Source organism: Hoplias malabaricus, chromosome Y (assembly GCF_029633855.1).
Source record: "Hoplias malabaricus isolate fHopMal1 chromosome Y, fHopMal1.hap1, whole genome shotgun sequence".
NCBI lineage: Eukaryota > Metazoa > Chordata > Actinopteri > Characiformes > Erythrinidae > Hoplias > Hoplias malabaricus.
In genome coordinates, this window is record NC_089820.1 from 63,257,919 (window position 1) to 63,270,551 (window position 12,633).

Genomic DNA, 12,633 nt, shown 5'->3' on the forward strand with positions numbered 1-12,633 from the left:
GGGTTTCCTCCGGGTGACTGTCTGTGAGGAGTGTGGTGTGTTCTCCCTGTGTCTGCGTGGGTTTCCTCCGGGTGACTGTCTGTGAGGAGTGTGGTGTGTTCTCCCTGTGTCTGCGTGGGTTTCCTCCGGGTGACTGTCTGTGAGGAGTGTGGTGTGTTCTCCCTGTGTCTGCGTGGGTTTCCTCCGGGTGACTGTCTGTGAGGAGTGTGGTGTGTTCTCCCTGTGTCTGCGTGGGTTTCCTCCGGGTGACTGTCTGTGAGGAGTGTGGTGTGTTCTCCCTGTGTCTGCGTGGGTTTCCTCCGGGTGACTGTCTGTGAGGAGTGTGGTGTGTTCTCCCTGTGTCTGCGTGGGTTTCCTCCGGGTGACTGTCTGTGAGGAGTGTGGTGTGTTCTCCCTGTGTCTGCGTGGGTTTCCTCCGGGTGACTGTCTGTGAGGAGTGTGGTGTGTTCTCTGTGTCTGCGTGGGTTTCCTCCGGGTGACTGTCTGTGAGGAGTGTGGTGTGTTCTCCCTGTGTTCGTGTGGGTTACTTCTGGGTCACTGTCTGTGAGGAGTGTGGTGTGTTCTCTCTGTGTCTGCGTGGGTTTCCTCCGGGTGACTGTCTGTGAGGAGTGTGGTGTGTTCTCTGTGTCTGCGTGGGTTTCCTCCGGGTGACTGTCTGTGAGGAGTGTGGTGTGTTCTCCCAGTGTCTGCGTGGGTTTCCTCCGGGTGACTGTCTGTGAGGAGTGTGGTGTGTTCTCCCAGTGTCTGCGTGGGTTTCCTCCGGGTGACTGTCTGTGAGGAGTGTGGTGTGTTCTCCCAGTGTCTGCGTGGGTTTCCTCCGGGTGACTGTCTGTGAGGAGTGTGGTGTGTTCTCCCTGTGTCTGCGTGGGTTTCCTCCGGGTGACTGTCTGTGAGGAGTGTGGTGTGTTCTCCCTGTGTCTGCGTGGGTTTCCTCCGGGTGACTGTCTGTGAGGAGTGTGGTGTGTTCTCCCTGTGTCTGCGTGGGTTTCCTCCGGGTGACTGTCTGTGAGGAGTGTGGTGTGTTCTCCCTGTGTCTGCGTGGGTTTCCTCCGGGTGCTCCGGTTTCCTCCCACAGTCCAAAAACACACGTTGGTAGGTGGATTGGCGACTCAAAAGTGTCTGTAGGTGTGTGTGTGTTTCTGTGTTGCCCTGTGAAGGCCCAATGATTCCAGGTAGTCTCTGGACCCACTGCAACCCTGAATTGGATAAGGGTTACAGATAATGAATGAATGAATTCTGGAAGCCTTTTTACTTTTACATGATGCAAAATATGAAAAGGGCTATGATCATTATGTAGTGGGCGTTAGTGGTGTGGGGCCGAACAATATTCAGGACCCGATATCCACACCTAAGTAAGCGCAATGTACATCCCAAACATCCCAAACAGGGTGTATTCCCGCCTTGCGCCCAATGATTCCAGGTAGGCTCTGGACCCACCGCAACCCTGAACTGGATAAGGGTTACAGATAATGAATGAATGAATGATACCATTTTGGAGACCTAAGGTTCTGTTTAGCAGTGATGACACACTGAATAACACACAAGACACAAAATGCTCCCTTTTTAATATGGCTTTGACCTCTTTATTCCTCCTCACTGCTCTTTCTTTTCAGTTACCTGAAACAGACAGACCTTCACTGACCATAAATTAGGTCATATTTATGGTAGAAATGGCACTGGTTCATGAACTGCCTTAAGATTGTTTAAAGTATATGAAGTACTACTCATTTCCATTAAAGAAAATAATCTACTTAATGCACCTTTAAAGGATGAACCAGACAAAGCTAACATTCAGCACGGTAAAGTCACATGTAAACAGCCGGAGAAACTGTAGACTACTGTGGTCAGGAAAAACCGAACAATGTTACATACTGTACATTTCTTCAAATTCATTGTGGATTTTGTGAGCGATCGTTTATGTTACAATTAATTGGCTCCGAAAGAGAAAAACACTCGCATTTGCGTCCTTCAAAAATCCCTTTTTCAGAATAGAATATATATTTCTGTACATGTTTCCTGTTATATAATCAGACAGGTGTAAGGGGAATGATCAGAAAATACACACAAAGCTTATAAAAATATTAAAAACAAGTTCTTATTGGTTTAAAATATCCCTGTCTTATTAAAGGAGAACCCCACACATTTCTCTAAATGTCTGTAGAATTAAATGGGATGTAAACAAATTAATTGAGAGAGATTTGACCTGTAAGGGTTCATCGGCGGCGGTGACAGAAGCCAGATGATTAAACCCTCCCTCATACAAGTCTATTAGATAATGTAATCATGTTATCCAATACAGGGGGTCCTCGACTTACGACGTTGATCCGTTCCTACGTCGCGTTGTAAACCGTTTTTCGGTGTAAGTTGGAACATACGTAGGTACAGTACGTAAATAACATACTGTAAGCACTTATCGTACAATGCGACTGGGGTGACGCCGAGGAGTGTGGTGTGTTCTCCCTGTGTCTGTGTGGGTTTCCTCCGGGTGACTGTCTTTGAGGAGTGTGGTGTGTTCTCTCTGTGTCTGCGTGGGTTTCCTCCGGGTGACTGTCTTTGAGGAGTGTGGTGTGTTCTCTCTGTGTCTGCGTGGGTTTCCTCTGGGTGACTGTCTGTGAGGAGTGTGGTGTGTTCTCCCTGTGTCTGTGTGGGTTTCCTCCGGGTGACTGTCTGTGAGGAGTGTGGTGTGTTCTCCCTGTGTCTGCGTGGGTTTCCTCCGGGTGACTGTCTGTGAGGAGTGTGGTGTGTTCTCTCTGTGTCCGCGTGGGTTTCCTCCAGGTGCTCCGGTTTCCTCCCACAGTCCAAAAACACACGTTGGTAGGTGGATTGGTGACTCAATAGTGTCCATAGGTGTGAGTGTGTGAGTGAATGTGTGTGTGTGTGTTGCCCTGTGAAGGACTGGCGCCCCCTCCAGGGTGTATTCCCGCCTTGCGCCCAATGATTCCAGGTAGGCTCTGGACCCACCGCGACCCTGAACTGGATAAGGGAGTTTCAACATTTGAAATGTGGTCTTTGTACATTTTTCAATCAAATATAGAGTTTAAATTATTTGTACATTGTACTGCATTTTGTTTTTATTTACAATTTGCCCAGGATCCCAGCATTTTTGGAAACTAAGTTGTCCAATTTGGAAGTAAACAATATGTTTGAAATACTTCAAAAATCACGCCCATGTATTTTTTTTTTTCTAAATAATTTGTTTACATCTCATTGACTTAAATATTCACCTTTAAACACCAGAGTTATGGGTGACACTTAAAGGCCTGGATACATGATGTTGATTCAATGACAGTATTAAATGATATTTGGTTCCTCATACATACAAAGACAAATGTTTGAATTTCACTACTTTCTCTTTCTGAAGAAGATGGCGCTTTGTGGCAGGGGAACCCAGATTAGGAGTCAGGACTTGCATTTGGATACTTGCTTCATAACTGGGCTTATTTAGTAAATCTGAAAAACGTTTTTGTTCTTTTCGTATATTTTACATTTTTTTTAGACTTGGAAACAAGTTCCTTTATTTGTTAGTTGTCGTATTACTGATATACTATCAGTCATAATTAGGGATTAAAAATGAATACATGATTAAAAGCCTGGGGTTTCAGGACATTCACAATGTCCATTTAGGGTCCCGTACCCAAAGATGTAGAACACCTGATCTAATTAAGATTAGCTTAGCATCGCTAATCATTTGCTTAGTTGTCTTTGCAGTGTATAATCACATTCAGTGTGCTGCTTTTTTTTTTAAAAAACATTGTCTTGAGACTCCATAAAGTCTGTTTTTACATTTTTAGTGAATCCAGAACTGCCTGGAACACTACTTCTTCAAAAAAAAAAAGTGCTAGCATTGCTAATAATGAACGGAAACAGGGCTAGTTAGCACTGTGCAAATGAGATTATGCTAAACACCATTAGCTTTTATTCACTGTAAAGAAATGACCAGTTTTAATGGAAGTGCTCCTATAAAACCAGTTGCTTCTTTACTAAAGCTGGCAGTATACTGCAAAACGACAATATCTTTTTGGCTAAAATGTGACAACAGTACGGTGCTTTGTGTGCTACCTGCTAAACAACAAATCCAAGACCTTCTCCTGATTGTGACTGGTCTTAGCCCCTGTTTCATCAATTCTGAGACCGCCCCTTGACTGATTAACCCACTGCAGTTATTACAGGATTGGCTAGCTTTGTTTTATTGTTTGAAGTATACTGCCAGATTATGTATCACCCTTTTGGACATGTTCTCTATCTGGTCTTTTTCTCTGTTCTCTATCTCTCAGAAGAACGCTGGGTTGCTGTGTTCGATGACACAGCGTTTGCAGTGGCGTTTGACAAAGCGCAGAGCCTCCAGGGGCACGTCGCAGTCCTGCACGTTAAGCAGCTGCAAGTCAAAGCAGTTGGCCGCCACCACCTGCAAGCCACGGCCCGTGATGCTCTCGCAAGACTTAACACTGAGCCTCTTCAGGTTGAAACAGTTGAGCGCCAGCAGCTCCAGGCCCGCGTCCGACACCAGGGGGCATTTGCCTATGTCCAGCGACTTGAGCTTAGAGCAGCTCTTGGCCAGGTGCTCCAGCCCATGGTCCGTGAGTCCCTCGCAGCCGCGGGCATTCAGATAGCGCAGACGCACACAGTACTTGGCCACGTAGCGCACGCCCACATCCGTGACACGGCCGCAGTGGGCGATGCTGAGGTAGCGCAGGTGTCCCTCCAGCTTGGCGATCTCCCGCAGGCCAAAGTCACTGATGAAGCGGCAGTCGCTAACACTCAGCTCACGTATGGACGGGCAGTAGATGACCAGGAAGCGTAGGCCCTCGTCGGTCAGCCTCACGCAACGGCGCAGGTAAAGGTGCGTGAGCTGAGTGCAGTGGGATGCGATGGTGTGCAGACCCTCGTCCTCCAGGGCAAAGCAGTCTGTCATGTCCAGGTAGTGGATAGAGATCTGCTGACCGTGCAGAGGGGACAGCTTGATGGATGCCTCCCGGGTCAGGCTGATGCAGGTCACCTTAGAGCATCCTGTAAATAAGGAGGTTATAAAATTAGACTTAGTTACAAGAAACACTTGACTATGACTAATAATAACGAGAAGACCCTGAAGGAAAATCAATCCCCTTTCTGCAAGTTAATATTTAGCAAGTGTCTTCATAAAACATGTACGACAATACCACAAAGATGCAACACAACAACATACTTTAGAACGACTGGTTACAGCACTCCTTTAAAAGATAATGAGCCACACAAAGCTCACCACTGCCCCAAGTGTGCAGCAGCTGTTATACGTGGGGCACGCAAAAGCTCTTATTTAAGAAATTTTAACTTAGTTTAACATTAATTTTGTGAAATGTTAGTTTTATGTGGTTTAACCCCTTCTTTGTCCTCACACATAAACACAGGTCTAAATATTCCACCGGAATGGGTTTCCTCTGGGTGACTGTCTGTGAGAAGTGTTATGTGTTCTCCCTGTGTCTGCATAGGTTTCCTCCGGGTGACTGTCTGTGAGGAGTGTGGTGTGTTCTCCCTGTGTCTGCGTGGGTTTCCTCCGGGTGACTGTCTGTGAGGAGTGTGGTGTGTTCTCCCTGTGTCTGCGTGGGTTTCCTCCGGGTGACTGTCTGTGAGGAGTGTGGTGTGTTCTCCCTGTGTCTGCGTGGGTTTCCTCCGGGTGACTTGTCTGTGAGGAGTGTAGTGTGTTCTCCCTGTGTCTGCGTGGGTTTCCTCTGGGTGACTGTCTGTGAGGAGTTTGGTGTGTTCTCCCTGTGTCTGCGTGGGTTTCCTCCGGGTGACTGTCTGTGAGAAGTGTGGTGTGTTCTCTCTGTGTCTGCGTGGGTTTCCTCCGGGTGTCCGTCTGTGAGGAGTGTGGTGTGTTCTCTATGTGTCTGTGTGGGTTTCCTCTGGGTGACTGTGTTGCCCTGTGAAGGACTGGCGCCCCCTCCAGGGTGTATTTCCGCCTTGCGCCCAATGATTCCAGGTAGGCTCTGGACCCAGCATGATCCTGAACTGGATAAGGGTTACAGATAATGAATGAATGAATGAAATTATGTCTCCTTTCACTATGTTCTCTGTAGGAGGTTGTGTAAACTCTGTTTTTGGGGGTCTGCTAAGCTCGCAGCTATGCTAAGAGTTACCATACCATACCATACCACAGGTTACCCCTGTTACCATAATGTAATATTCCTTTTGAGATAGCAGTTGTCTTTCTATTTTGCACTGATTCAGTCAAAACTAACATGCACCACCTCAGCTGAGTTTAAATAAAGACCTTGTTTGTGCTAGGCAAGAGTTAACCCACTGTTCTAGCCTCCTTTTAAATAAAAGAGGTAAAGGAATTAAACTTTGAGGAGACATCTGAAAAGAGTTACGTGTTGTACAGAGGGGTGGGGTTGGGGGGGGGGGGGGGGGGGATCATCTGGGATGCAGTTTTAGGATCCTCCAGCAGAGGGTATGTGCTGCATTGTGGTCCTCTAGAGGAGCATCAACCCGGAGCTTGGAACAGCGGAGTCCTGCAGGAAGTAGTGCAGGAAGTCCGAAATAAAACACCAGGAAAGGGCTTGGTGGAGAAGGAGGAGGATTTTCGGAATTTCTCACTCGCCAGGCATTTCGTATTGTTCCGTCTGTGGTGTCCTTCGGGGCTTGGGATATTTTTTTTTATTTTTTTCAAGCTTGAAATAGGAAAGATGGATGGCCTGGGGAGTCTGTGCATTGGCTCAGATGAACAAGTTTATACAAACGGCGGAATGACGACAAAAATGAATAAATCAGAAGAGATCAATCTGACAGCATTTCCGCATACTTCAGGGAAATATCCATTCTGGAGACGTCTCCCATATAACAACTGAATTAACCACGTCTTCGTAGCAGAATCACTCATCTAAGCGCTGGCCGATCAGTCAATGCCTTTATCAGTCTTTCTCTTAATGAGCGGAGCAGACCATCCCAGAGCAGCTTGAAGTCAGAGGTCCTGGTCCTGGATGGGTTTATTTTCCTCTTGGAAAGCAGAGCGCTTGGACCGAAAGCCAGAGCTATTAATACATTTCCCAGCTCCAAGAGGAAGTCGTAGACATTTCGGAATAATCTATGAGAAAAAACAAAGAGTCTTGCAGCTGTCTCCTGTGATGAGCAGTGAAGTGGAGGAGAAACAGCCGCCGTCGGTTTGTGTTCAGGCAACATTTTAAAGAAAAGTTTGTTGAAATTTAACCTACAAAATGGTCCCCTTATCCCAAATGGAGCTGAGCAACTAAGACATGTCTGGTGTCTACCATTTCATTCAAGACATTTGCAGTGGATTCTTGTGGCCGAAGTGGAATTCAGACATGCTTTTTTCACATCAAAATCTAGTGTCTACACTACACTGACACGTATTTTAATGTTGCTGCCTTCTTCAGGTGAAAAACTGTCTCATACAAGAGCTGAAAATTTGGAACAAGTTCTTTTCGTACATACATTCATGTCAGAAACACAAAGTAATCTGGCTATAAGGGGTGTCCACAAAGTTTTGGACATATTGTAGGCATGTGTTCAGGTCTGTGCTGACACCAATGCAATAAGACAATTGGGTAGTTGTTAAAACAAAACAGAGACAAAACAAAGTTGATTGGTGAGTGAGTTTTTGTCACCAATGAAGGTCTGCTTCATTTGAAATTTGCTAACTTTTATTGACAGTGAATACTTCATGTGACTAAGTGTGTGTCCATACTTTTAGTTCTGTTCCTCTGGCTCAGACCAAACAAGAAAATGATGTTAATTTATAGTCGAAGCGTTTCGTGTCACGTCTTGTGTTTTCGCTTCTTGCGATTGGTTCATTGAGATGTCTTTGGTTCGTATTGTGTTCACATTTTAGAAATGGCCCGAGACTCGTATGTTCAGACGATGTCAGCCAGAGTTCGAAAAGAATCGTGAGTGGATGAGTTCTGAGTGAGATGAGTTGGGGTCAGGTGGTGCTTAAAACAAATTTCTAAGTACTGATTTTGACATAGGGACCTGGAGGTTATGGGTTCGATTCCCGTTCCCGGTGACTGTCTGTGAGGAGTGTGGTGTGTTCTCCCTGTGTCTGCGTGGGTTTCCTCCGGGTGACTGTCTGTGAGGAGTGTGGTGTGTTCTCCCTGTGTCTGTGTGGGTTTCCTCCGGGTGACTGTCTGTGAGGAGTGTGGTGTGTTCTCCCTGTGTCTGCGTGGGTTTCCTCCGGGTGACTGTCTGTGAGGAGTGTGGTGTGTTCTCCCTGTGTCTGCGTGGGTTTCCTCCGGGTGACGGTCTGTGAGGAGTGTGGTGTGTTCTCCCTGTGTCTGCGTGGGTTTCCTCCGGGTGACTGTCTCTGAGGAGTGTGGTGTGTTCTCCCTGTGTCTGTGTGGGTTTCCTCCGGGTGACTGTCTGTGAGGAGTGTGGTGTGTTCTCCCTGTGTCTGCGTGGGTTTCCTCCGGGTGACTGTCTGTAAGGAGTGTGGTGTGTTCTCCCTGTGTCTGCGTGGGTTTCCTCCGGGTGACGGTCTGTGAGGAGTGTGGTGTGTTCTCCCTGTGTCTGCGTGGGTTTCCTCCGGGTGACTGTCTGTGAGGAGTGTGGTGTGTTCTCCCTGTGTCTGCGTGGGTTTCCTCCGGGTGACTGTCTGTGAGGAGTGTGGTGTGTTCTCCCTGTGTCTGCATAGGTATCCTCCGGGTGACTGTCTGTGAGGAGTGTGGTGTGTTCTCCCTGTGTCTGCGTGGGTTTCCTCCGGGTGACTGTCTGAGGAGTGTGGTGTGTTCTCCCTGTGTCTGCGTGGGTTTCCTCCGGGTGACTGTCTGTGAGGAGTGTGGTGTGTTGTCCCTGTGTCTGCGTGGGTTTCCTCCGGGTGACTGTCTGTGAGGAGTGTGGTGTGTTGTCCCTGTGTCTGCGTGGGTTTCCTCCGGGTGACTGTCTGTGAGGAGTGTGGTGTGTTGTCCCTGTGTCTGCGTGGGTTTCCTGCGGGTGCTCCAGTTTCCTCCCACAGTCCAAAAACACGTTGATAGGTGGATTGGTGACTCAAAAGTGTCTGTAGATGTGAGTGTGTGAGTGTCTGTGTTGCCCTGTGAAGGACTGGCGCCCCCTCCAGGGTGTATTCCCGCCTTGCGCTCAATGATTCCAGGTAGGCTCTGGACCCACCGCGACCCTGAACTGGATAAACGCTTACAGATAATGAATGAATGAATGAATTTGACATTAAATATTTGGCCCAGGCTGTGTTTTGTGCTTTTTCACATTGATCTGCAGATATTCCCTGAAATGTGTTAATGAGAGGTATATTAAAGTAGTATTAAGCATGGCTTCAAAATCATTGTGATACTCAACTGACCTGTAAATGAGATACTCCAAGCTCAGTGCCTGCTTCTTCAAGCTCAGCACTGCAGAAATTGAACTATGTAACTTTGGGAGGACAGAGGAGGGTTGCCCCTACTATTATGGAGTAATTATATAATAACTCTTGAATTGACTCGTCCTACCGAATTTCCTAATTTCTAATTCCTTTAGCCTCCAATATGAGGTGCGTACCTGAGACGTCCAGGTGCTCCAAGTTCGGACACCGTGAGACCACCTCGAACACGGCTTCGTTGGAGACGTTGTAGCAGCCGGCTATCTCCAGTCGACGGAGCTCCGGACAGCACTGAGCCACAGTGTAAAGTCCACGATCGGTCAGTCTGCGGCAGCCACTGACCGCCACAGTTTCCAGCGTGAGGCAGACGTTGGGTGTGTCCTGGCAAAGGCGCCGCGTCAGAACCCGGAGAGCTCGATCCACGTGAAGCACGTCGCCCGTCAGCCGCACGCTGCGCCACAGCCGAGGGTCCCACGCCAGATTATACCAGCGGCGGCACACGCGGGCACAGCGGCACAACTGATTGGTCGGGAGGTGGGAGAAGATCTGCAGGAAGGCGTGGTCTGGCAGGACGTCGATGGGCGCCCCCTGCTGGTCCCAAGGTTGACGTGGACACCGCTGGGGTGGAGAGTGCACCATGGCGACCGTCTCCGCGGTGAAGGAGGAAGATGATGTGGACGAGCCATTGAAGAGGGCCGGAGAGGATCGAGGAAGGATGAGAGCCGGACTGGGCGTGCTCAGAGTCCGCATGCTCACATCAGAGTCTGAGAGAAAACAGAGGGAGAGAATGACAGTGAGTTAATAATTAATAACAGCATGGAAAGAAGACACTACATGGCCATATCTGTGAAGATTAGATGGCATTCAGCCACAAGCACATCAGTGAGGTACTGAGGTATTCTTTTACGGGATTCATTGTCTGTAACACATCCAGTTCAAGGTCACGGTGGGTCCGGAGTCTACACGGAATCAATGAACACACCCTGGAGGGGGCGCCAATTCTTCAAAGGGCAACACACTCACACATTCACACCCATGTGAATGTGAATCCACCTACCAACCTGTGTTTTTGGCACGTGGGAGGAAACCGGAGCACCCGGAGGAAACCCACAAGGACACAGGGAGAACACACCACATTCCTCACAGACAGTGATCTGGAGGAAACACATGCAGACACAAGGAGAACACACCACACTCCTCACAGAGGAGCACCTGGAGGAAACCCACAAGGACACAGGGAGAACACACCACATTCCTCACAGACAGTCACCCGGAGGAAACCCATGCAGACACAGGGAGAACACACCACACTCCTCACAGACAGTCACCTGGAGGAAACCCACGCAGACACAGGGAGAACACACCACACTCCTCACAGACAGTCACCCGGAGGAAACCCATGCAGACACAGGGAGAACACACCACACTCCTCACAGACAGTCACCCGGAGTGGGACTCGAACCCACAACCTCTAGGTCCCTGGAGCTATGTGACTGCGACACTAACCTCGCCCTTTAAGGGGATTAATTATGTTTTCATGACGTAAGACACAGATTTTAATGGTAGGAAAATTAATGTTGAGTGATTTTTTTATTACCTAAGGAGGGTAATCAAAATATTTATATCATTCCAATTAAATATTTTTAATCATGGATATGAATAATTTGCATAATCTGCATTGATAAATTTCATACTGTGTGCATATATTATGTACTAATTAATTTTATTTATTTATTGTTTTTTGGGTCTGCATTTGTTTTGAAGGTGTCTTTTAAAAACTGTAAGACTGAGAAAATTTTATATTGTGATAAATATCAACATTGATCAACAGAAAAATGTATTGTGATAACATTTTAGTCCACATCGCCCAGCTCTACTCCAAATCATCCTAAACACATTAAACAGAGCATCTTCACTTCTGCTGCTCCACTGACCAACGCTGGTGGGCTTTATACAGCTCTAGCTCATATCTGGCATTGAGCGTGACGGTGTTAGTCACCTCTGCAGCACCTATGATGCACACAAGATTGCAAAGAGATTCTGAATAATGAGTGAACATCTCAGATTATCCACTTGGTGCAGTGTAATGAGGAGCAATAGGGTTATGGACTGTGAGGAAGGGGGGTTGCCAGGTTCAGGCTTTTAAGCAGCTTTAAGTGAATAACATCTGATGCTTACGCTGTATATAATCCATTTACTTAGGATCCTAACTGCACTAAGGCTGTTACTTCCACTGACGCTGGCCTCACCACATCCACAGCATTGTTTCTCTCTGGCAGATGGTTTTTGTTCCCAACAATGAAGTTGGACCCCAATAATAAAAGAGGGAAGCAGACAGATTTTTAGAGAGGATATGCCTCCATGGATGAGCAGTGTTTTCCCATCATGTGGCAACTTACTGGCACTGTGGTGGCTGCCTTTCCAGTTCACTGCTACCATGTGTCCCCATATGGAAACCACATCGTCATAAAAACAGCAGCCATCCAAAACAAGTCAAGCCCAGGGAGAGTTTTAATAAAGCAATAATCCATGAGCGGGCTTAAGTGTTTAACCACCGGTAAGGGCTGTTGTTAGGAAAGACACGAAGCAAAGTAAAACCCCTTAAGTGTGGTAAAATCACTGTAACGCACAGCCTCAAGGAGCTTACTGCTTTGAGTAATAAAACTACACCATGATTATCACCGATTCTACTGTATCACACCCAAATAGCAATGAATATTTGGGCCGAATGTGGCCCAGATCCGCAGTTCTCTTATGGCCCACATTTGGCCTTGAATGTCCACGCTGACTGAGGATGAGGCTGCTTCAACTCAGACACAACTCCACCGTGTATGGGCCAGTAATCACATGTGTTGGGGACCCACAAAACATGCCATATCCCAAGTCAAGCCTGGCTCATATGGGGCTCACGTGTGGCTCACACAACACGCGCTAGTGCTGTAACTGAGCCGTAAGTGCAAAAGGGACACAGATGTGTCTGTGATCTGGGCGGCAACTCTAGCAGCTAGGTTTCCTCCTGTATACACACACAGAAAAAATATACACCATTTTAAATATTATAAAATGTATTGCATTTATTGTTATTAACACATTAAGAGTTCTGAAATCCAAATTTGTTGTTAAATGTATTTTTGGTAGAGGTAAAACACATGAGATGTATTATTTTTTATATATAAATATATATAATTTTTGTACATAATCACTCAACCTTTATGCATTTGTTAGATCTTGCAATTAGCTTTTCATTCATTCATTGTCTGTAACCCCTTATCCAGTTCCCGGAATCACTGGGTGCAAGGCAGGAACACACCCTGGAGGGGGTATTAGTC

The 12,633-nt window shown here is 47.1% G+C and overlaps 1 protein-coding gene across 1 annotated transcript in view; it reads right to left on the reverse strand.

Moving 5' to 3' along the window:
• Positions 1-1,594: 1,594 nt before the first annotated feature.
• Positions 1,595-12,633, reverse strand: part of LOC136678946 (F-box/LRR-repeat protein 7) — a 42,978-nt gene continuing 31,939 nt past the window's right edge. The window contains exons 4-5 of the mRNA XM_066657152.1: positions 9,484-10,068; positions 1,595-5,007 (exon numbers count right to left, since the gene is read on the reverse strand). Of these exons, the coding sequence (XP_066513249.1) occupies positions 4,271-5,007; positions 9,484-10,068 (1,322 nt within the window). The 3' untranslated portion in view covers positions 1,595-4,270. The remainder of the gene's footprint in view (positions 5,008-9,483; positions 10,069-12,633) is intronic.